Below are 26,449 nucleotides of genomic sequence, written 5' to 3'. Positions count from 1 at the left end.
CCACTTCCCCTGGTTCAGCCTTCTTTTGTCTGCCAATGTTCTTCCAGTTCTTAATGTAGCTGCATTTCTTTGTGCACTCTCTCCTTCGGTCATTTTCCTTTTATTGATCTCTAAATCTTGCAACTCCTGCCTCGTCCAGCTATTATTTTTTCCCTTGAGTCACAGTCTATTCTTTAGACTGACTGACTGACCAGTTTTCCTTCCCTGGATCTGCCTACATGATATGTCCTATCACTAATTACATTCAAGAACCCTCGACTACAGCTCTTGCCTACTAGGTTTTTATGGGAGGCCAAACAAGTTTGTACTGTACCTAGGAACCTCTGAAAATGGCAAGCAATGGGCAGATTTATCTTATACAGTGATACCTCAGCTCATGAACGCCTCAGTTTACGACCAAATCGAGTTGCGAACATTTTTTTTTTTTTTAAATTGCTTTAGGTTGCAAACTCTGCATCATCTTCCCTGCACGATTGTGGTCGTGCCCAGGGCAGGGGGAGGGGGATGGCTGCGACTGTGCTGGGGGGGGGAGATCGCTGTGATCGCGCCTGTGTTCCCTGCCCGAGCGCGACCACGATCACACCTGTCTATTAAAAAAATAGTTACAGAATGGATTAACCTTATTTACATTGAACCTTATGGGAAAATTTGAGTTGGCTCACAACCAGTTTGGGTAGTGACCAGAGTCATGGAATGGATTAAGTTCATGAGCCAAGGTATCACTGTAGTTGTATGTACATAAATTACTCAGTGTATCAAGTACACATTATTCTTTTATACCACTAATATTGTAAGTGCTATGTTTTCTGTTCGTGAAGAACAAGTAACCTTTGCATTTAAACAACCTTAAAATTAGTTACAAGAAACTAATTTTAAAAATAGATATCAATAATATCCTGTACCATATAAAGACCGTATCTATTTGAAATTAAGATAAATTTCAAGAAAATATAGTTGCATATATATTTTTATACACACACACACACACACACACACACACACACACACACATTATATATTTGTTCATGGCCAAGCGCTAATTGAGATTATAAAAAGTCATACACTAGTGGACCATAAACTATTCTATGGAGAATAATTCAGATTTATTTTTACACTTGGGATAAAACCTGACAAGAACTATAGCAGCAAGCAATCCATTTTTCCAAATCATTTCTGGGGGCAGTTTAATCTACTACCTTGCTACATAATGAAAGACCTAAAGAACTACAGATTTATTACAACTTCCAACATCAATTATATTGCCAAATATAAAGTCACTGAAGCAGCCATTTAAAGATTAATAATGAGCAACTTGATAACTTTTGACCTGAGCAGGAACTATATCGCTAGATATAAAGCATCTAGAGAAAAGAAGTATTATGACATTATGAAATGAATCCTTTTCACTAGTGTTTAAAGACATTGCCAGAAAGCAGCTCAGCAAGGCCAATATTGCTGATCATCTAAACAGATGACTAATAATAATCTCTGAAAATTACACCATGATTTTCAACTGAAGATTTGTTAAAGCACAAGCAGAATATAGTAATGTTTGCACAGTCTTTAATGTTAGCTTTAAAACACAGGTAAGCAATTCTGGGCTGTTCAGGGTCAAACTCCTTTGCTTTTAAAGAGTGAACTTTCTTATAATTAATGCAGGGTGATCAAAAGAGGTCTAGATGCAAATAGCATTTCTGGAAAATACCTGGCGTCTTTCTTCATTGGGCATGATACACTTAAGTGTACCTATTGAAAATACAATCCTTATTTCATGTATTTTATTTCTATATCACTAGCCAAAGCTCTGGTTTGTGCCTCTTGAGTTGTTTTTGCAGCAATTAGAACCTGCAGTATTAGCAGGGAAGTGAGTGTCCAGTTTTTGTGTACCATAAAATTGCCAACAATGTTCCAACCTTCTTCAAAAACTAAAAGATATAGTGTGGCACTGCCTATTTGATAATTCAAACTGAAATCCCTTCCCACCACATATAACCTATTAAGCAAGTGGGCCTCTTGTTAATTATACCTCACTACTGAGCACACACTCACCATGGTAGAAAATCCTTCATATACCAAAAAATCTTTTGTGATTGGGCTGTTGGGAATATTTGTATCATACACCAACTAACTTTTTGCAAGCTGTCCTAGAAACCAGCTATAAATAAATGAACAATAAATAAATGACACAACCTGAAGGTTATTCTTGCCTCTACATCCTTCCCTGCATATATGCACCTTTGCTATACAAGATAACTGTATCTTTTTTTTATTCCTATGAATTAAGCTGTTGCAATTTCATTTTTATGCAGCTCAGTGGTACAGCCTCCAGATGGATCACCAGGTTAGTCCCTTGCAGGAAGAAAAAGATAGAGCAGTACTTTAAAGATTAAGCATTTGACTGTCTTGTGTTACAGGCATTACTAGTCTAGACTCCAGTTCATTAGGTGCTTGAATGCACAGAGCCTAAAGACAGACCTAAAGTTTTATTAAGAAATTTAAGGGTCTATTCTTTTAGTATCTGACCCTAGTTCAACCACCAATGAAACATCATATAGAACCAACCATACAGACTTTGCTATTAACATGGTCTCAACTCAGGGTTGCTTGCTGCAATTATAAAAGTTTATGTTTTAGCAATCCCTTAGAATTAAGGGATTGCTAATTTGAGTAGTTGCCCTAAAGTTGTATGACCTGGGCAGCTTCAAAAGCCTATAGGTTACTTTACACAATAAATACACATGCTCCTTAAAATAAATTATATTTTAAGTTATTTTTATACCTCTAGCCAATTGTGAACCCAGAAACATTACACTTAGCACCTATTCTTCAAAAGAAATGAAAAAATTGTTTCAGATGGTGTTCCTAAATTATCCTCTAACCAATCTGCTGTAGCGAGCTTTACACTGTTGCTTGAATATTGCAGAAATTTCTTCACAGATCAGGAAAATGTGGAAAGTGGGAATGCCCTTTCATAATTACATTCTTTGATAATTGAGTGTGTTGAATAATACCTATTTACCTGATGGGGAGAAAAAGCCTAATATTGGAAGTTGATTATTTCTACTACCTTAAAATCATACTTTATGGGGGGTGGGGTGGAGGTGTTACATATCTTCCAACCACCTGGTAAAGTTTCTATTGACCAACTGCTATATATTCCTTCTTGCTTTTTTACTTAGTGGCAACCTAAAATGGAGCTCTAATTATGCTTGCATAATTATTTTTTCTTTTGCTTTTACTTCACAATGGACTTGTGTGTTCCAGTCAAGACTGGAGAAAGATTCAGCCACTAAATGTTATATTTATAAAAAAGGATGCTGGGGGGCGGGGGAGAGATTAGCCACTTTTGTTTCTTTCTCCCAGGAGTCTTGCTGCAATCTGAAAATCTGCAACCACTGTTAGATGCTAATCTAAACATGTACAAGTCCTTCCCCAATTCATAGTAAAACTGTTGCAATCAACAGACAATGTAGCTTTGACATCATCTTATTTTTATTTTTATTTATTGACTGTACTTGCAAACTGGCCATTAAGCACCTGATATTCAGAGCTTGATATTCTATGAATAGGGTGCAATACTTTAAAAACATACAGCACAACAATTAAACAAAAAATCAAAAAAGCACACAATAGTGCAGGAAAAAACCAGAAGCAAAGAGTAAAACCATTACAATATCATAAACTCAGATTAAAACCTGTCTCATCTGGCAAAGGCACCTAAAGGGGGGCCTCAGACAATGATCTTAATCTAAATATGAAGCAGACATTCTTGCAAGTAAGCTGCTCTCTGCCTGCATAACATTAATCTGATGAAGCATTCTGAAGAATTTGAAGGCTTGCTCTTTTTTTTTTTTTTTTTTTTTGATATTCTAGTATTCTCCAATAGTGGATTTTCATTTTTTTAGTTTTTGGCCCAACTTGTCTTACATATATTTTGTTCAATTTATTTTTAGAATTAGATAAAAGAGTAATTCTGGACTTTTCCAAAGTTCTTCACAGAACAAAGGAACATGAAATCAGCAAGCAGTCCACTGGCTCAGCAAGTCCCACAGAGACATAGAAAAACAAAGCAAGAAGCCATGATGCACTAAGATTTTGTCATTCTGCAGGGAAAACACAGGAAGTTTTTATTTGTGGTCTTTTTGCTTGGTAATTGTTCTGTTCTGTTTAAGCTCTGTTAAAGTCTTCCACAGAAATTAATGCACTTTAAAAAGTTTGACTTTGGCTGTATAATATTCTAAAGATTTTGCTATCACACTTTGTCTGTACCAATAACTCATAATTTATAGATATAATCATCTTTCTCCTATAACAGAATATGCAACCAAGTTATTGAAGACTTTGCCAATGCCTTCACAATCAACCATATGAGCTCTAGACATAAATGTGAATATTGCTTAAGAAACACACCCACTGTAGTATTAAAAATTGTCATTGGCTTCATTTTAAAATTAAATTGCTAAACAGCATGACTGAAACAGAAAGCTACCCTCCAAGGCATCTGTAAAGCCTTTCTATTTCAGCAATAGAAAGTACATGGCCTCTTCACACTCTTATTCTAGGAATACGCTCAAGCACAATTAGCAGCTGCCTAAAGAGAATGCTTCCCTCATTATATCTTTCTTTAAATATACCTAAATTAATTTGAGCAAGCTGCCAAATCTATCATTAAAATATTATTAAAATATTTAACAAGAGTTTATAGTGGATTTTATTTCCTGGTGATTGTTGTCACATTCCAAAAACTGAAGGGTGGAAAATGGTAAATGCCGTCACAGAAATGTCTTATGTCATTTTTCACAATTCACTCACCATTTTAACAAGTGGAATAAGGAGGATGCAGAAACATATATTAAACAGCCACATTATACTCAACTACCTAACTGTACCCTCCCCTGGTCCCAAATGCCGACAATAACCACAGTAAAGATGAGAATATGTGGTTATGTGGTACTTAAAACCATTTTTGCATTGCAATCTTGCCTTTGGTTGTTGTATCTTCTCAAATACTCAAAAACCACTTTTTCTGTAAACTTTTCTTTGTGCTTAAACCCTTAATTTTCATTCTGAACTTTAACAAAGTTTAAATGGATAGAACTGTATTTGCTCATGTTCATCTCCCATCTCGTCTGTTGTCTTCTGAAGAGCAAATTTTTACTGAAATGTTCTTGCAAGAAAGAAGAAGGGAATTTTGCATGGTGCTATAAAAATCAGTCAATCATTGCAGTGAACAAAGAGAACGTAAAGTTAACACCCAATTTAATAATTGTAATAGCAAGCTAAGCCTTTGAACAGGAAGAGTGAATAAGAGCAAGCCTTAACTACAGTATAGTCAACTAAGTTGCAATAGGTTGGTTCCAGACTTACTCATTCTTACTGAAGTTACTCTCACTGAAGTTAGTAGGACTAACTTAAGTTGCATTATTACAGTGTCTATTCCATGGGTCCTCAAACTACGGCCCGCGGGAGAGAGCCAGTCCGCCATGGTCTTCCATCCGGCCCGCGCCGCAGTGGTGGCTTGCTTGCTCGGAGATTGTCTCCAAGAGAGCAAGCTGCCGCCTGCCTCCCATATGAGTGTGCTCAGAGATGGTGTCCGAGAGAGCAAGCCACCGCCACTGCCACCTGCCTCACAGCATGGATGGGGAGGTGGTGGCTCGCTTGCTCAGAGATGGTTTTGGACTTGCTGGGAGATCTCCAAGTGAGTGAGCTACCACCGTGCGCGCCCAACGGCACCTCACCGGCCCGTGCGCCCAGGCACCCCCACCTCACTGGCCCGTGATGGTCACCGCAGCCTTTCAACTGACCCCCTATTCAAAACATTTGAGGACTCCTGGTCTATTCTAAACATAACTAAGTTTGGATCCAACCTAATATGATTTGATGCATTCTGTAGACTCTCAAAATAGTTCACGGAACTAGTGATAGTATGTCCACCGCATACTAAGAACATTTGCTTTGAATACTTACTCCAACTTTAGCTCTGGATGAGGAGAGGGGGAAATCAGCCATCTGGACAACATATTACTTTCTAAGTCTAACATTAAGAACAGATTTGGTTCTTCCCCTGTATGTTTAACACTCCTTGTATATCGCAATTGTGTAAGTCCTCTACTCTAATTTCCCTTATATTTACTTGCTTTTCCTATAAAAAGCTGGAAGAAAATTACATGGACCTGATGGCCCATGTTTATCTTCAAAGGTGTTATAAGCTAGTTTTCCTAGGTTTCTCTTTGTACACTCAAAGCCACGAACCTTTCTTTGCAAAAAGTTCTTTATTCACCAACATATTTTCCAGAAGAACAATCACCCAGAAAGAAATCTGAGCATGCACAGAGTGGTTTGGTGAACTCAATCTAATATTTACTTCTAAGAACTCTTCTTGTGAGTATGTTTGGGCTCCATCCTTTTGGAAATGATCATGCCTTCTCTCCACGTCAGTCTTCCAATTGGGTAGCCCTTCTCTGCCAACATCACATCATGGAGTGCAGTGCCACACCTGCTTTGTCTATCTGTATGAAATTCCTCTGTTTCAAGCCCACTCCCAATAGTGGTTGGTTATTCTCAGAGGCCGGCTGAACACCTGCAGAACCTGGCCTTAAGATAAGCACCTGCTTCTGTCATCTCAACATCTGGAATTGGCCCACGTTCCAAGGCCCTCCCCTGCTCTTCCTCTTCTGCGTCCAGAATGCCTTAGGAATGCATGCCAAGAAAAATTGTCCTTCTAACTCCTAACAAAAGGTAATATAGTAACTGGGGTCTTTCATATTATACCAAGGCACTGTGAACAAGGAAAGTGGCAAGGTATTCCAAAACTAGCTGACTGCAATTGTTGCAATGCAGATAATAACTAAAATGTATTATCTGACACAGCAAATTAATCAAATCTTCAAAGCAAACTCTTCGCTCTTCTTACTAGTACATGCCTGAATACAATTTTTAGCAGTCTTAAAGAAAATACCAGATAGTGTTCATTATACCTGCTATATCTATATCTATCTATAAAATTATTACTGCTTTATGGGTGCTAATTTCAAATGGCTATCAAAATAAGACTGTGTTATTTGATAATCATCTCTGCATGCTCTCTTTGAAAAAGTGGCACAATGCTGAGAAATAAAGAACTGCACGAGTTGATTATGCACCTGCACTGGCAATTACAATTTGGCCCCTTTCCATGTTTGCTGGGCAAAACTTCAGTTGTCATGGGTATCACTACCAAAATGATCTTATTACCTAAAAACAAAGTTTAGAATTGTGTACTCTTTTTTTTTTTGACTTTCAAGCATATAGATTCTGTTAGCAAATTCAGTCTTACAGCATTTCCCAGGCAGTTTCATTGATGTGATTAGAATAAGAAAATCCCTTTAAAAATGTAATCCATACAGCAGGATTATATTATTTCATGGGATACCTGTAAGTATTTAGATCTGGAAAATGTCACTGTATATTTGCCCTTCTATTTATCTGTAACAAATATTTACCCAGCTTAAATTAACCAAACTCAGCCTTGAATTATGCCATACAATTTATTTAAGTACTATTAGAGGTGGAAGGAGCCTGGGGATTTTAGTGGGGGCATTATTTCACTGCAAAAAAATTGAAAGACACACAGGGCAGCATCATGCAAATAAGTGAAAAGCTTCTGTAGGCACCATGAAAAGAAATAGCTGCATGGTAAATGCAGCTGCTAATGCATTGAAATAACAATTCTCAAGGCTAAGAAATAATCCTGCACTATTATAATTTTCTGATGGAAAGTGAAACCCTCCAAGGCAGCAGCTGGTGCAACAATACTATTGCATCTGATTAAATTGAAATATTTTGAAAGAAGAAGCAATATTTTTATTTTGTAAATCAAATTAAATGGCATGTATTAAGCTAAAGAACACTCAGGGGGTTACCTCACAAGGTATACAAATGATTTTTAAAAATTGATCTTCAAAATCTCAACAGGCTTGTTATTAAACAAATGAACCAACCAGACCGTTTGTATGAATTCTTTACATGCTCGTTATCAGAAAAGGCTAGGTGTAGGTAAGTCCCATTTTCTATACTCTAGATGCTCTTACACTTTAGACTTTATCTCTCTGACCCTTGACCAAACTGGCTGAGGCAAATGAGAACCGAAAATGAAATACATGTATTAAACATTTAAGGGCCTTCCAAAAGACAGAGGGCCTAGAGTTTGAAGCCTGCCATCTATCCTATGTCCTGTCAGCAAAATCCAGGCAGGGAAAAGGGAGGACGGAGGTGACTTTTGTCTCTATTTTTCAGTTTAAAAGATAAAAACCAGCTAGAGAGTCCATAAGATACTGTGTATCCCAGAATCTTTGCTCCCTTTCCACAGAGTGCTCTCTTTTGTTCCTTTCCAATTTGTTTTACAAAGTTGTAGTTGCAACCTCCTAAGAGAACATTTCCTCAGTGATAGGGAAGGGGAAAAGGGTGCAGAGAGAAGATCCATGATCTTCTCCATACTCATCATTCTATTTTCAGGTGTGGAGGCAGGAAATCCCACCATCCTATGGGACCCCATATCCTGTCTAGAGGTCACAGGATTGCTCTCTGAAATGGGGAGAACGTTTGCTTGCACATCTCCAATTATATAAAGATATGTAACTGGAGCAAAACTGTCTATTTTCATATCTAAACTTTCTACTTACTAGTCAAAGAGCCTTATTATAAAGTGAAATGGAAGATAGACAATTTAATGTCAATTTTAAATGGAAGACAAACAAAATCACAACTGTCATTCATTTGAAGCAACCAAGTGGTGGACACCAGGGGGGAAATTCTTAACTTCATAGATGTTACAGAAGCTTAGAAATAAAAAGGACACTGGTGATCTGAATCGCAAAAGGAATGTCTGAATCTTCCCAATACTAACAACTGGCCATGCCCTAGTTACCTCCAGCCAGACTGAAATTTGTAACACATTCTACATGGAACTCACTTTGAGGAGTGTTCAGGCACTTCAGGATGTTCATAATGTACAACCAGCCAGAGGGAAGAGCATCTAAACAGATCCCTTTCAATACGCTTTCTTCATGGACCATGTTTTGCAAATCTGTTTTCAACTCTCCTTTCCCTACTTGTCTTTAATAATTCATTTCGCAGTAGGCTGTCTTCACCGCTATCGAATTTTCACAGGGGTCTATTCTCAGTCCTCTTCATGGGTTTTCTGTAAGGCCAACCATGCACTGTTTGGCCAGTCACTGACTTCTTCCAATTCCTGGGTCAGATATTCCCTCAGATTAACTCTGAACACATTTTCATGAGTCTCCTCATCCTCCTACTAACTTGCTATACATATTTTGCTATACCTCTGTAATTTCATCCTGATGCTTATGTGAGGTCTATACATTTCCAACACTCTTGGAAAAATGTCTATTTAAGCATCAGTTGAGGTTGTATGGGCACTTCTCTGTCAGTTGTCAGAGATACATCCTGTCACCTAGTGCTGCTTCTCAGATCAAATTTGTTATATTGATATTAGGGCTTCCTTACATTAGTGCTAGGGTATGCAAGTGTGGTGTAGTGGTTAAAAGCATGGGACTGGGACTCAGAGGATCTGGGTTCTAGTCCCCGCTCAGCCATGGAGCCAACTGGGTGACTTTGGGCCAGTCACAGACTCTCAGCCCAACCTACCTCACAGGGTGGTTGTTGTGGGGATAAGATGGAGGAAGAGATGTAAGCTGCCTTGAGTCCTTTGTAGGAAAAAGGCAGGATATAAATCACAATATAAATAAATAAATATAAATAAATTGCTGAATCAAACCATAGAAGCCTCTATATGATAAACACAGCTGGATTACTCATTTAGTGTACTTACCTACACTAAATGAGCTTTACCAAGAAATCTTGGTTTTGTTAGACATAATGTGACTAAGAAAGTAACCAAATATGGAATCCACTCTAGAAAAAATTAAAAAGAAAATACTTTTCCCCTCTCAGTCATGATGATGCTTAATTAAACCATATATTGCAGGGATATTTTGTTGAACTTTTTAAAGGTGTAAAGGTCTTTACAAAAACAACTTGCTGGCTGATATTGATAAACTGTAACACTACACCTCTAGAAATTAATAATAGTGTTACTTATAAAGTAACTTTGTATACAGCAACAGCTGAGACAATTAAATATACATGTTAAACCTATTGATATATCCTGCAAGGTGACAGCCTGGTATAGAATTTTTTTGTCCTGACTGATGTCATAGTTTTTGATTTGCAGACACATCAGAATAACACGTTTAAAACTGTTCTGATGAATTCCACTTGGATGTTATTTTCCGTTTTTTATGACCACCTTTGATTTTACCAAATAAAGCACTGACCACTTCACGTATGATTAATCTTCAGCAGATACGATTTCCATTTTAAAAAGTATATGCACATAGCAATGTATAAATAATGTGTACCAACTGCACATTTGTCTGTTTTGATGTTAAGTCCATCCCCCAAGTGCTGACAGAGTTCAGCAGTGCAAGTCAGACACGTATTTATAACATGCAACTATGTTTTGGTTGGGTAAACACAATTCTGATACAGATGTGATAAATTCTTGTAGGAAATTAATCAAGTATGAAGCTGCTCCAAGACTCAAAGGAACAGCATTGTTAAATGTTCTCTATCTTTGATAGCAGCTCTCTATCTGCAAGCAGAGAGATATGAAAGGTAATTTTCATCAACAACTGAAACTTTGTGTCTGCCAATTCAATACTTCATTCAGCCAAAGGAAAATTCTAATTCAATAAATATTTAATTTAGCACATACTGGCAAGTGCGTTTCAATACAAATCACCCACCCATCTTTAGAAATTAAGTACGTGATACATATGTAACTGTCTTTCTCTCTCCCCCTTTCTCTTCCCCACCCACAAGTGAATTATCTGCATAGATTGTTCTATCTCTTTCTTGTAAAAGAAATAGGAAATTTTTTATATCTTTGAAAGTTTCATATCTTAAATCACACAGTAAGTAGCCATGAAAAGTTTACAACCGGTGTGCGTCTTGTGTTCATGTGTTTTTCTGTGTCTACTGCTACCAACAGGACGTTTCTGTGAATGAGATATGGCAGGGAAGCAAGCAAGCTCTTTAAAAAACTGAAGTGACAGATGCTATTTTATTTTCTGGGAAGCAAAAATAAATAAGACAGACATTTAATTGTTTTTTTTAAGCTGTCTGCATTCTGACAGTCCAAAAAGTCAAGCTACAGCAGCTGAGGAAAATGGCCATCACCCTCTGCTAGACCCAGTGGTAACTGTTTGAAAAGCAGCAGAGCAAAGGCTCATTTCCGCTTGGAATCAGCCAACTGAAATGCCCTTTCACATGGCACAGCATATGCTGCTCGCTTCCTTTCGATGGAAAGGATGCTGCACAGTAATGAATCAAACAAGCATCCTCTTGGGACTCCAACTGCAGCAAAGTCCTTATAGACCCCTCCAGCACAGATTGCTGTTGAGGTCATACTGCATACCATTCAATTAATAAACTAATTAAGGAATACTATACTTAAAAGAAAAAAAGCACCTTAGGAACTGCCACTATGTGGCTAGCTATATAAGTCTAATTGAGATCCGCGAACCACGCTAATACCAGGATGTTTTCCCCCTCCTTTGGCAAGAGTTTACAAGTCTAATGAACCACAACTACAAGAACACAATCATTTAAGGTAAACCAAGAGATTATAACCAATATTTGATCATTTTAAACTTGACTCATTTTCAAAGTAATTCTTCTGCACAGGTTCTGCCAAACGGATCCAGCAAAGTAAACAGAGCAAAATGGATGGTTGGAGATAGCATGTTATAATATAAACCCTGCATATTGTGATATCACACAAGTCTTAAGCAAAGTAATGTAGCTGGAAGACAACAGCTTTCTGGAATGGTCAGACTCTCATATGGCCGTTAGATTGTTTTAATGACCTTCAGACATTTAGTTTACAGCCTCAGTTATATAAAAAGGAAAGATGATCCTCATGCACAGGGAAACTTTCTGTAGCCCCCACTTAGTCAGCAGATTCCCGAACTAAAGCTATGTAGCTAGTGATGTGCCAGGTGTGAGGTCCCTGTTCGGAAAAAGGCAGCACAGATTGACTTGCTAGACTACACCATTACTATATATTAAAGTATGCTATTTTTAAACTTTTCAGATAAACCACACAATAAATTAGAAAGAGTAGGCAGGTAGTTTAGAGCTAAGGAACAGCACAGACCTCCTATTGCAATAATCCATTATTATTATCAAACAAATAATGGCGATAAGCTGGAAAGCTGGATAACCACTAGTGCCACATTTACATGTATAGCTTTATTAATAATATAAAAATATAAACTACAAATTATGATCCACTTTCTTTTGTTATGTTGTCACTGAGAGCTGAGTAAACAAGTTGCATAAACTGCATTTGCATCCTTAAGCTTCCATTTCCATTCAATGTTGTTAAATTGCAGTCCTTAAAATGACAGGATGTATGGAATTATGAACAAGTCTACATGGAGACAATAACCAACTTACAAATTAGACACTTTCAGATCAGTTACTTGGTGCAGTCATCTGCATATCTTTGAAATTTTAACATATCTTGTTGTTACAGGATTATGTTTCATATCATCCCTGATCAGAGAAACAGATTATGACCACATCTGTGGTTCTGCAACAGTGAGGTAGGCCTCTGCACAAAAAAATCCATCAATATTCAAGGAGTCTTTTTCATAGACATTTTACACCAACTCAGGGACTTACAATATGTTATTACTCCACATCTATAAGAGGATGCATCTTCCATCTCTTCTGTGAATGCAAATTTATATCTAAGATTCAAGAAGCAAATAAGTACTATTCAAAAACCATTGCTCTTCTAAGCATTTTTGTATGCATTATAAGGTGTAAAGCGTTCAATTGTGCTTCTCCCCTTTCTTTTAGGCTTGATTCACACCAAGGCAGACTGAATAGTTATTCTGTGTACTTATAAAAGGGCCTACAGAAGAAGACTCCATTGCTCACTTCATACAGAAAAACAGTATTTCAATTCTGGATTGAGAGGATTATTGTTTATAAACCTGTACAGATAAATCTCTGCATTTATTCCTTTTTCAACACTGAAGCAGGAAATAAAAGTTGGAAATAAAAGTGAAGACCAGTCACCTGCAATTTCTAAAATCAAAGTTAAAAATCTCAAATTACAACAGGTCAACCCACCCACTCTGCCATTCCCAGCAACATCACATTATGCATGTCCATTTTATTAGGATTAAGTGAGAGAAAATTTTGGTTTCTGTTATGAACTTGCTTAGTGGAATCAATTATGTATGTTTTAGTTAAATTCATGCATAATTATGCATTATGTTGATTTTAGTTAAATTTATATACTATAACTGTCTTCTTGCCAAACCATATGGAAATATTTTTAAAACATACTTAATCCAATTCTCTATCTTTAAAACAAAAATAAATTTAGGCACTTAACAAAGTGTTTGTCTAACAGAGAAATTAAAAAGTAAATTGACAAATGAAAAAATTAAGAACAAAGCTAAAATTAAATTATCTAAATGAATTTAATTAAGAAACATTTGGCCTGTGCTTTGATATAATTCAAAACTATAATCAATTAGATGTCTGAATAAGCTTGCAAAACCAAAACTGTTTAATTAAAACAAATATGTCATGGTGTACATAAGACTCTAAGAAAAAAAATTGAGTCACATTTTTGACGCTGTTTTGAAGTTTAATACTGTTAGCACTCTTAGAAAGATCTGTCATATTCATTATTGAACATTTTAATACAAATTGGCATAATCCAGGTTACAATAATTTGTCAAATATTTAAGAGCTATGTCTAGAATATTTTAAAATAAAACATTTCAGAATGTCCTAATACTATATTAAAAAAAAGATTACTTAAATGTTTAGCACCACCACAGGAGATATGGAAAGCAAGCAAAGATGTCCTTCTCTTTATAGTCTTTCTTTTAAATCCTTCTGGACATGCATAGGATGAATTCACTTATTTGTATACTTCTATTTCATCACTTAAAAAGGAAAGGAAATCACTGATGCAAAACTTTATATATAACACGTGCAAGACCAACTTTACCTTCAAAAATGTTAATAGGACTTCATAGAATATTAGGGTTGGAAGGGGCCATGAAGGCCATTGGGTCCAACCCCTGCCGTTGTAGGACACCAAATTACACCATCCCACTCAGATTGCTGTCCAGTTTCACTCTGAATGTCTCTAGTGTGGGAGAGCCCACCACCTCTCTAGGCAGCTGGTTCCACTGTGGTATTGCTCTGACAGTGAGCAAACTTTTCAGTTCAAAATACCTGTCAGCAACTACTTATGCATGGGTGAACTTTATTGTCCATGAAAACACAAATAATACTAAATTTGCCTTAGATTAGCTCTTGCATCAAAACCTTTTGGAAATCTTAAGTTTCATAAGTAGAGTGTAGAGAAGGATTCCAGCTCTCACACATTACAGTCTTAGAAAACTGTAATACAGTGATAGAAAACTGTATTCATCCGATTCTGAGGAGGTTGAAGAGCAAAGAGGGGCAAAGGATTGGCCGTTTCAAGGTTACTTAATGAAGATTTTCAAGTAAGGCACAAGAACCAGCCCCGCTTGCAAAGGAGGAAGACTTTTCAGAGCTGGAGTGGGAGTTCCCTGACCCAGTCAGGAATGACAGGTGAAACAAGCAGACCAATTCTGAAATGCTTGGCCTTCCAGCCATCTGGCCCACAGGCAGCGGGAGACACTCTGTTGGTGGAGTCAGAAGCTTTACTGAAAGGGACGAAGGAGGGGAAGTTTACATTTGGATTCAACACTTTACACAGGCAGATATTTCTCCCACATTTCAAGGAGAACGCCACTTTAATTATACAGTTCTATAATCTACTAAGTTTTAATAAAGAACTGTGCTTCTCAAGTTTCATTTGAGTCTGCTGGAAGGGGGGAGGGTGACCTGCTCACAACACAATTTTCATGATAGTGCCTTTGATTTCATGGGTAAACGCTATCAAATTAGAAATGGAGGTTTATGAGGAAAAAAAAAAAAAACCTTGCTGTATTATAAAACCAACCCAAGAATGAAATCACTGTGTTCAGCTAACAAAATGTATGGGCAATCAAGGCTTCTATGAAATGTAGAAATTAAACATAAAGGTACATTAAGTTATGTTATTGACACTCACTAGGTGTGCTTACGCACCATTTAATAGAAAGAACAGCACTGCAAAGCCCTTTATATCACAGAGAACAGACCCAGTCTCTCAATGGTCAGAAGCGTACATGCCTGATTCCCACATCACATGCACAGTGTGTATTGTTCATCTGTGCATTCATTAACACACTCTAATATGCTATATTCCAAGAAACATACCAAGTGGCTCAAAGGTATGTTCAGAGACTGCATGTCAATCCCATTTACAGTAGACTTCTTAGGATCTTTTTTAAAATTAAAAAAGTATCCATATCCTACAAAGTAACAGCAGTTAGGTTCAATATAATGCTCCCTAATTTGTTTGGTGTTTGGATAGTGCTTGCTTAGCATTTTCATATACAGTACCATTATTTTATTTAGAAAAACCTGCTGAGTAGTTCCTATTGTTTATTCATTGTATTTAGATTAGCTCAGTTTATGTTTGCTTGGAAGACTGTTTATGTCTTGCTTTTAATAATGGAAGAATTACAAAAGACTTCTGATGCCAACTTATATCAAAGAAGCTTTACAGCTAAGTGAAAATGAAAACAAATAGACTCTTGAGCGATCATCACTCCTCAGCCTTGATACAAGTTAAAATACAAGGCAAATCATAGTTACATGTTATGACGATGAACAATGATCCCCCCACAAGACACTGAAGTATTATGGGTTATACAATACACTCTTTCACTTCAGTGAACTAAGGAAACCAGAAAAGACACAGAAAAAAAAATCCTCAAATCTAACAGTCATTTTACTTTCACAAAAGACTGCTAAAACAACTGGTCTATTTTGAAAACTGTAAGATTAGAAGAGGGAAATCATATACAAGATTAAGACTTTTCTTCCATGAACTAAAATAGTTGGATTATCCCAGTCAGGATGGCCATGATCCAAGAGATGTGCAGATATGTTACACTCTTTCTCTTTTCTGGCTAGCTATGTAAGCTGACTTCAGAAGGAAAAACCAGGAAATATAATTTGCCAAAACTAGAGTGAGAGTGTGTACACTTGGCAGATCACATGAAACACTTTTATCATACACCATTAACACCAACACATATTTGGCAATGTTTGAGAATAAAGCCTTGATATCGTTTTACCACCTTATATATTCATGCTCTTTTAAAGATATAAATTGGTGGAAAGGGAACAATCCTTGCTGGCCTCTCCTTACAAGGAGTAGAAATGAAGTTCCTGAATATACTCAGAGCATCATTTCCTAAAGGAGAATTTGCAGTTTGTTGTTCCTCAAATTACATCTGGATACAGAGGAAACTACAAATCCCATACTTAAGAACAGCATTTCATAGTATTTGCACAAAATGTGAAAATTTATATTACATCACAGATTGTGCAAGTTGGGCGACAGGGTCAATAAGCATGTTACTGCATTACAAAGCTCTGTATAGCCAATTAAATCTCTTCAAGTTAAGTGTATGTTTGTGTGTGTGTGTGTGTGGGGTGGGGGGTGCTTCAAAAGATTACTAAGAGCAGGGGGAATGTTGCTCTAGTATTATTTTCTCAGCTTCAACTACAAAAAGGTCAAGGTTGTTTTCTCTACCCCTAAGATTCCTTGAAAGCTAGAACCCTCCAATTATGCCAAGGCAATACACGGGTTTCACTGTATTACCTTTCCCTAAGTTTTACTAAGCCCTATCTGTGCTGAACTAAAAGTTCGTTCTAAACATATATATTGAAACCCAAGGTCATTTAATAGTTTAAAGCAGTTATTAATTTTGCCAATTGATTAGCAAAAACTCATTAAAGTGTTTCACAGAAAAGTCAGAACATAAAGACACTGGTAGGGACTGTAGCCCAACGGAGCAGCTGCTTTGTCTACACAAAAGGTCCCAGGTTCAATTCTCATCCTCTCCAGGAAGGGCAGGAGAAACTCCTGCATGAAACTCCGGAGAGTTGCTGCCAGTCAGTGTTGACAGCACTGGCCTAGATGGACAATGATCTGACTCATTGTATGTTCCTAAAGATTAAAATTCCATTAGGAAGTAACAATACCTTGCAACTTTTAAAATGCATAAATACTGCAATCAATAATGTTTAATTCCAAAAGGGATCTAGAAGCCATTGTAACCAGAATACTGGTTATGAAATGCTTTCTGTTCTAATGGTAGAAATCTGTGACTTTCAGGTCCTCAAGATTCAAAATGTCAAACACAGTAATTGAAAGCAGTACTATTCCAATAGCAATGTATTAAGTCTTATGTCAGCAGGCCAGCTCTAGGTTTCTGTGAGACCTTGGGCAGCTATCAGTGCTCCCACTGAGTATGAAGTATAACACTTGGTTTTGCACCATGATGCCTCCTCTTCATAAGAGGCACATAATGAGAAGGAAGGACTCACTGGAGAAGACCCTAATGCTGGGAACGACTGAAGGCAAAAGGAGAAAGGGACGGCAGAGGTTGAGGTGGCTAGATGGGGTCACTGGAATGGAGGGTGTGAGCTTGTGTGGAGTCTGGGAGATGGTGGAGGGCAGGAGAGCCTAGAGGAATATTGTCCATGGGGTCGTGAATGGTTGGGCATGACTAGGCAGCTAAACAACAACCTCCTCTATCCTTCATTCCTGTCTAAGGTTCTTCCTCTATTTTTCCACTGGGTTCTTACTGTGATAATTTTATTTTCCTTTTCTTCCAATAACCCTCCTACCTCTAACACACTGGTTCAGTTTTCTTTTCTGACATTCCTACTCTTCTCATATTATTTAAAATGGGGAGTTGCACAAATGACTTAAATTTACAATTTCAGTGGACTTAATACATCCCCTTCCTCTAGCTGACAGATATCAACAGAGGAATCCACAAGTTTATTCTATATGTGACGACACAGCAGATCTCCCTTGCCCCACATGATGAAAGTTAGCAGGAAAGATAGCTCATGGTCTCTAAATACAATCTTACTGAGCAAAACTTATTTATTTAGTCTGGAAACACGTAACCCTCCTGTATGTGAACAGAGCATGTGGTTTCTGCATGCAATCAGATACTAGATTTTAGTCTAGCACGAGGTCTGAGGGTGCAATTTAAGTATACTGCTACAACTTATATGAAGGAACACAAGCCAGACTCAGGCATGCATCTGACCTGTAACATTAACAGTGGAATGTGGAATCTGTTGGAGCAAGTTTCTTTCAGCACAGACCCACAATCAGTAAACAGGTCATAATAGCAGCAAGCTAAACTGCCGCCTAACAGCAGCTCAGCTCAACTTGCAACACGGGGATAACAGCACTGGAAAGCACTGCCTGCTACTCATTGTAGGCTATTATCTCAGCATCATCCGCATCCCTAGCAATAGAGTATAATGCCTCAAGGCAGCACCATCAGTGATGTAATAAACCCCTGCCTTGGCCCATCTAGTGTTTAGGGTGCATTATGCTTTAGGGCAGTCTACGATTCTCCCATGCACAGGATCTTCCAATTTGTAATATAAGGAAAGGAGCTGCATTTGGCAAAACTCAAATAATTTGAACTGTTTTATACTTTCATATCCAAATGAAATGGGCAGAAATGTCTCCTCGTTCTACTAATTTACTGTGCAGTGGGTCTGTGGGGAGAGTCACAGCTATGCATGCCTTGTATGTGGATTTTGTAAATCTGAATGCGACTTAATTAACTTTATGATAAGCTAATAGGTAAACTAATCTACAATAGTCAGAAGCTGGTTAGTTTTTGTTTTGCTTTGGGATGGCACACTGTAGCACAACAAAATAGATGAAATACAGCACAACCAGTTGGAACTGTTCACATTATTTATTCAAAGTAATAAATGTAAATAGCACAACTGCAACCCTAGAATAAACATGAGATTTGGCAAGATTTATTTCATTATGCTTCCACAAGAGCATCGTGTCTAAGGAAAAGCAACCCTAAAATGTACAATTTTCTCTTTTGCTAAAAATATAACCATTTTGCTAAAAATATATAAGCAAATATAACCAGCAAAACACGTCAATAATTAGCACAAAGGCACTACAGCAAAGCATTAAGAACAAAAGGCTTGGTGATCTGGACCTGATTACCTTATTGTGTTTTAAATTCACTACTGTCCTTATCGTTCCAAAAGAATTCATGAAAAAACTTAGCCATCTGAAAATCAACTATGATTGGTTGTCATATACCTCATATCAAAGGTCTACCAAATGAGATTGAAGAAATGTCACATAAAATTTACCTTTTTTCACATACATTGCAATAAATAAAATCCATTAAAAACTCACCTACAGTTTGGAGGAGGGTCTAATGTAATTTCTGCAAGTTCTTTCTGAATTCTTAAGAGAGAAAAAAACACCAAAAGTTAAAAGGGTAGTATTTTTAAATGCTGTAATGCTCCAATTTCATTAAATCTAGCTGACTCCATTAATAAACAATACATGGGAACACAGGGATGTGAGAGCAATTTTTTCAGTTCATTTTATCAGGATTTACCTAGTTTACACCTTCCTGACAGAACATAAACACAGATGCATTCTGCCAAATCCATTCATTTCTGAGCTTGTGATTCACAGATGCCCTCAAACGTTTCCAACAGCAGGTGTACATTTGATACTCAGTTTTGATAAATGTGCACAAATACAGCATAATCAGTGGGACAAGAATGCATAACTTTCAAAGATAAGCACAACCCATGTGTGCATTTTGAAAACATGAATGAAAATACACATGATTTTTCATGCAACACAAAAACAAAGAAGCTTTAAATCTGATACACTTGACTTGGAACAAGCTTAAAGATGGAATTTGGAGGAAGGCAGGTTGCCTACCTGTAACTGCTGTTTGAGTGGACATCTGTGCATTCACACATGCATGCTTTGAGTGAATGCATGGTGCTCATTTGGTAAGATTCCAAAGTTGATTAATTATTATTTGGTGGGAAGCTGGCCCCTGGACATGCCCAAGGTGAAGGGAGGGGCTCCTCCCAAACCTCAGTTCAAATAATAAGACTGCCAGCAAAAGTATGCCCCTAGTCCCACAAGGGTAAGGAAGATATGTCCAAACCTGTGTCAAGATGTGACACTAGTGAGGATTGTGGGTCGGTATGTGTGAATGCACAGATGACCATTCAAAGAAGAACAGTTACAAGTAGGCAACCTTCCTTTCTTCTTCGTGGTCTCTGTGCATCAACATATGGGCAACTGGCAAGCTTACCTCTTGAAGGAGGATTGTGTTGCTCAAAGGAGTAGAGAAGAGAGGATGGCCTTGCTCTGGCCTGATAATGGCAAACAAAGGTCAAGGAATTCGACCAGGTCACAGCTCTGCAGAGATCAGAGAGGGACACTCTGGTATATAAGGCTATGAAGGTCGCCATTGCTGGTGGAATGAGTTCAGATAAGGCCAGATAGATGAAGGCCGGAGAGGTCATACCCTAGGAGTATGGTATGAACTGTCCCTCTTTCTTTGTGTAGAGATGGGGGAACCTTGATGAGAGCCCTCATAGGCAAAGAAAAGTCTCTGAGACTGTCTGATAGGCTATGTACTGGATTTGTAAAAAGTCATTGCCCTGCGAATATCCAGAGTAGAGGGCTAGCTCAACAGGGATGGAGGGAAATGGGAAGAAAGCTGAAAGGGCAATAGTCTTGTTGATATGGAAGGCAGAGTCTACTTTTGCCAAGAAAGTGCTATGGGGGCAGAGCATCACCTTATCTTTGTGGAATGTGAGGTGGGGGGGGTCAATGTGTAGGGCAGTTAGCTCACTGGCCCATCAAGTAGAGGTAATGACCATCTTCCAGGAGATGAGGCAGAGATCTGCAGAAACCATAGGTTCAAAAGGCTTTTGTGTAAGAACATGAAGGACAAGGGAGAGGCTCCAGGATGGAGGGGTTCTCAGACTGGTGAGGCCAGGTTAATGAGGCCTTTGAAGAACCTTTGAATGAGAGAATGAGAGAAAACAGAGCAGCCAGGGAGCGAAGTGTGGAAGGCAGATATGGTAGGTGCATAGAGGCAGATTGGAGATGTTTTGAGTCCTTTTCTGTACAAGGAATTGAGGAATAAGAGTATTTATATAGCAGAGGCTGTATTTGGTGGAAAGCTGTGTTCTGTTGTGAAGGTAGAGAAAGCTGCCAGTTGAGGGGAATTACCAGCATGCAAAACTCCTCTTTAAGGTGGTCAGTCTGATATTTTCTTGCCTGCTTAATAAATGTCTGACAGTGGTGGCAGGCATCAACGATATGTGTCTCCCCCAGGCAAAAAGGCTCAGAGAGTGGCTGTCCATAGACAGGGTCATAGCTTGCTGCCCCAGTCAATGCAGTTACGGAATGGGGCCCTGAGTGCCAATTTTTCTAACAGGCAAGGGCTGGTGAAAAGCAAGGAAAAAGCAAGAAAACCACTATCTTTCCGTTTTTTTATTTTAATTTCAGAGAAGAGGAAATGAAGACCTAAAGACAATAGAAGGCCAAAGAGGGATTGAGGAGGCAGTGTTTGCAAGATAAGTAGTACAGGAAGAACTTCCTAAAGTGCTCAGGATGGTGGTTGAAAAAGAACTGAGGTCATGGTGGGAGCCACTCCCCAAATACTGGACATGCCCAGGGACTAGCCTCCTGCCAAATAATAATTAAGCAGCTTTGGAATCTTCCGAATGAGCTCCATGCATGCACACAGAGCCCATATGTGTGATTCACAGAGACCACAAAGAAGAACTTAGGTAACCTCCAGTTTTGCTGATTTGCCCATTCCTACTTAAATGGAGTCAAACCACTGGTTCATTTATGATTGACATTTCTGCCAGCAGCTCTCCAGGGGTTAAGAGGAATCTTTCCAGCCCTATCAAGAGATTCCAAGCATCACACTTGGGTGTTTCTGCATGCAAGGCATGTACCCTAAGACACAGCTAATATTACACCATGGAATTTTATATTGCACCCTTCATCCTTGTTGACTGCAATCCAGAAGGGGCTTGCATGTACATCCCACACATACTCATAGTATTGCACAACCTCCATTTTAGAAAGAATCCCACAGAAAAAATACTTAAGCAAATCTTAAATTTTCAGATTTTCTGTCTGAGGAACAAGCATCCAATGTTTTGAGCTATATGGGAGTCCTTATAGATTATTTTGTTACCCTGTAGCTTTTTCTCAAACAAAATCTGACACACAACCTTTATGCAGTAGACAAATACAAGTAGTACAAAGAAGAATAAACAATATTAGAAAACAAATAGATGTAAGCACTGCCTCAGCATGTTTCCCCAATATTTGTGCTACTTGCTTTCCTTGATTCTTACTTGCTTTTGTCCTCAAAAAGAAAATAAGGCAAGAGGATATCATCAAATTTTCCTGTGCTCAAATATATACTTTAGCTATGAAGATGAATTCTGACCTCAAGCACACATGCACCTTGTTAAGTACAAAAAGCCTATAAACATAGCTTATGAGCTCAAAAATTAATTTCCCAAGATAAACATAAAATTGTATTAGCACGCTACAGTTACTCTTACAGCATTTACATTAATTCCAAAAAAGGTCAATAGACCACCCTTTTTAATTAGTGGAGATAATCTTAAATCAGTAACATTCTTATAAATGCAATGTACATGACAGAGCTAACCAAAAGAAAAAGAGGCCATTATCTCAGGAATGCTATGTGAATAAGTATAAGCCAAAACATTTACAGAACTAGTTTGCAAATCATGAACTATAATGTAAATAATCTAATTTTCTAACAGATTAAATAACTGAGAAGCTGCAGCATTACCAATACTTTATCAGGGTGTAATTCCGAAGCCTTTTAGCTATAGCAAGACACATCGAAAAGTGGATTATGAGGTATGACCACTGTGACCACAATCCAGTGAACATCCTGCACATGTGGCTAATGAATCGAAAACAGGACATGGAATTGCACTCTCTTTCTCAGCTTCCTTTCACCCAAGCCATAGTTGCTGTAGTGTGGTGGTTAGAATGTTGGACTGGGGTTCGGGGAATTCTGAGTTTTAATCCCAACTCAGGCTTATGAGGCTAAACTTGGAGACTTGAGCTGACTACTCACTCTCAGCCTAACCTACCTCTTAAGTTTATTAGGATAAAATAAGGATATAATGAAGCTACATATATGAGCTACATATACACATGTATATGAGTTGCCCTGGTTCCTTACAAGAGAGAAAAAGCAGTATATAAATGTGAGATGATGATGACTGTTAAAGTTTCTGTAATCATCACAATATTAAGTCAGAGTTTGAAGTTGAATCAGTTTCCAAAATCCTGCTTAATTGTAAATCACGGTTGTATTAGCACTGATCTTAATTAAGATCAATGCCAACAAAAAGACATAACCATGAAGAAAATGGACATGGGAAGAATTCATACTGGTGACTGAAAATCACAGTCTGTTCTCAATTACCTAATCATGGTTAAAAAAAAATTGGAAACATCACATGTCTGCTCTTAGGTCTTATGCTGAATAGCCCAATTCTATGTTCACTTAAAATCATGATCCACCAACTGTATTGCAGCTTTATTTTCAAGAAAGCATGTTCAAGATTATAGCTGAAGTCTCCCTTAAATCATAACTTTCATGCTTTTGAAACCAAGAATTGTGCTTATTCTTGAAGTTACAGAAGTAACATAGCCTAGATAAAAATGAATTGTGCCCAGAAATCAAGAGTTAAACTGCAGCTCAGACTCTTTTGCCAGGTTTTCAACTAAGAATCTATACCCTGACGTGTTAAGGATGGATGAAAAATCCTTGGGACTCAGCTGCTATACGATTTTACATGCATTGTCCTGTTTTTCCTAACAACTTAGAGAAACTGAGAAGTTGTCACCTTCCACACTGACAATTTTCTACATGCTATTTATTGCTCAATAGTTATCCTGGCCCAGTATGTATTTTTCATGCAAAGTGATTCAATTCACAATAGTATACACACCACAAATGGTCCCCCTGGCAGTAGTTGCATGCCAAATAAGCTTGAAAGTTGTACTCAAAAGAAAAGAAGTATTAAAAATGTATGGTGCCAAAAGAATGATTTGAATCACAATGATTACTTATGTCTTTCCTAGTTTCTACACATTTGGCATGTAAGTTCTTCAAACATTTGTAGAATGTTTCTAAATGTTCTTTCAAGCATAAAAGAATAACTAAGTAACCCATATTATAGGGTGGAGAAGAACAAAAACAAGTTCCTGGATGATTAATTGTGATATCAAAAATTCAAATACCAGGTTTTACACAGTAAGAAACGAAGTGTTAAAAGTCTGAGTTATTTAACCCTCGGTGACACAGAATTTTCAGTTCAGGTGACATGACTAATAATTCAGGCACAGAAAATTTCGGGATTTTTTTTTTTTTTTTTGCAAAGTGGATGCAAAGAGGAAGTGCCAAATAGGCATGAGGCAATGCGCTTGCTCATGTACAACCACAAAAACCCATGGGTCCTCATCACATGCAAGCTGGGACAATGAAGCACTGGTAGCTCCAGCAAGTTCAGACTATATCTAACAAGGCGTTCTAATAAAGATGCTACAGCTGATCTCCATTGTTGCAAACACTTTTAAAATTATTTCTTTGGTAACATTTCTGGAAACATATAAACTTCATTCAGATCTGCCTCTTGCCTTGGGCAAAACATACAGGTTCCTGCATCAACAATGAACAAAAATACAGAAAAACATGACAGTCTTTTCATTAGCAAAACCAGCAATACATTTTAGGTGGCACAGTAGGTTTAAAACTCAACTGAAGCCAAATTCTGTGTAGCACCCGGTGGCTGGAGGGAATGGAACTCTCAATGTAAAGTCCTCTTTTGTGCTGCACAAAATCATCTTCTAATGGGACATGCTACCCTAAATGGCTAAATATGGTATTTTCTAAAGCACTTAAAAAAATAAAAAGTCATTCCAGTCCTTGTGAGAGGAAAACACTTTGAAATCTGTTGCTGGGTCATAGCTTTAATATGATCAACTAAAATGCCAAAAAATAGTGTGCAAGCTTTACATTCTCCAGAATTCTTCTTCAGATCCAGTGATACAAAAAGCATGGAAGAGCGTGTTTTTTGAAACAGAAAGAACCTATATTGCAATAATTCAGTGTGTTGTAGTGGTTGGAGTGCTGGACTGGGATCCAGGACACCTGGTTTCTAGTCCCAACGTAGCCATGAAACGCTGTAGATGACTGTAGATGCAGTCACTGATTTTCTGCCTAACCTACCTCACAGGATTGTTGTAAGAATAAAATGGAAAAGAAGGACCATGTAAGCTCCACTGGAATCCTCTTAACAGGAAAAAGGATGGGATACAAGCTTCTAACAAAAGTGGAGGCAGCAGCAACAGAGATTATCTACTTGTTCTGTTTCATGTGTTTCGAACACACTAGGTGAACATTCAAAAACTCTATAAAAATGTTCAGTACTCAATATGTATTGGATTGATGTTGTGCTATTTGCAGCTTTTATTGCAGAGGCAGATGCTTTTCTGCATTTTATGGCAAATTTTCACCATAACTGAAGTTATGTAAGCCACTGTGAAATATTTTTCAAAAATCAGGATATAAATGCATTGCTAAATATAAAGTATCTCATAACCTATGACACTAGGCACAAAGTACAACCTTTGAAATATGGAAAAAGGTAAAATTCTTCTAGAGGCAGACATAGTATAATAGACATATAACATATAATAGACATATATACAAGAAACCAAGAAATGCACACATGGGCATGTACAACTATGAGGGATGTCTGACCCACCACCCTTGGTATATGACTGGACAATAACCTGAGGAAAGAGCATATAAATCTAAATGTAAACATACTGAACCAAGCAGGGCAGAAAGCTGTCTGATACAATTTATGCAGCATTTCTAGCTTACCTCTATTTATTCAACAAAGAATAATAGTTCTAGAATCTCAGAGCTATTTTACCTTTCCAATGCCATCCAAAGAAAAGTTTTATTTTAAATAAAAACAGATCTTTCCCTCAGATAGTATTCAATCACACAAGGCACTTAAAACCCATCTTATTCTACTGAAATTCTTGCATTGTTTATGTAATTTGCTTGAATTTTTCTCAGCTGTCAATCCAGAAAAAGTGCATTTTTACTTTAAGCACACAGGAACTTACTGAACACAAATGAAGTCATAAAGATAAAAGAGAAATGAAAAGTATTTGGAAGATATTTGGAACCATTAAATTGATCATGCCAAATAACTTTTATATCTTTAAGAGTCTGGTAAAGGTTCTAGTACATTATAGCAAAACCAAAAAATTATCCCAGAATAGGATTATATA

The 26,449-nt window shown here is 37.6% G+C and overlaps 1 protein-coding gene across 1 annotated transcript in view; it reads right to left on the bottom strand.

The window, feature by feature from the left end:
• The window catches only part of LOC123033061 (ubiquitin-conjugating enzyme E2 E2), a 142,864-nt gene that overhangs the window by 95,219 nt on the left and 21,196 nt on the right, over nt 1-26,449 (bottom strand). The window contains exon 3 of the mRNA XM_044449407.1: nt 19,442-19,492. Coding sequence (XP_044305342.1) covers nt 19,442-19,492 — 51 coding nt within the window. The remainder of the gene's footprint in view (nt 1-19,441; nt 19,493-26,449) is intronic.

The sequence above is a fragment of the Varanus komodoensis genome, unplaced genomic scaffold (genome assembly GCF_004798865.1).
Source record: "Varanus komodoensis strain SLA01 unplaced genomic scaffold, ASM479886v1 scaffold58, whole genome shotgun sequence".
NCBI lineage: Eukaryota > Metazoa > Chordata > Lepidosauria > Squamata > Varanidae > Varanus > Varanus komodoensis.
This window is presented reverse-complemented; position numbering and strand designations above follow the sequence as displayed.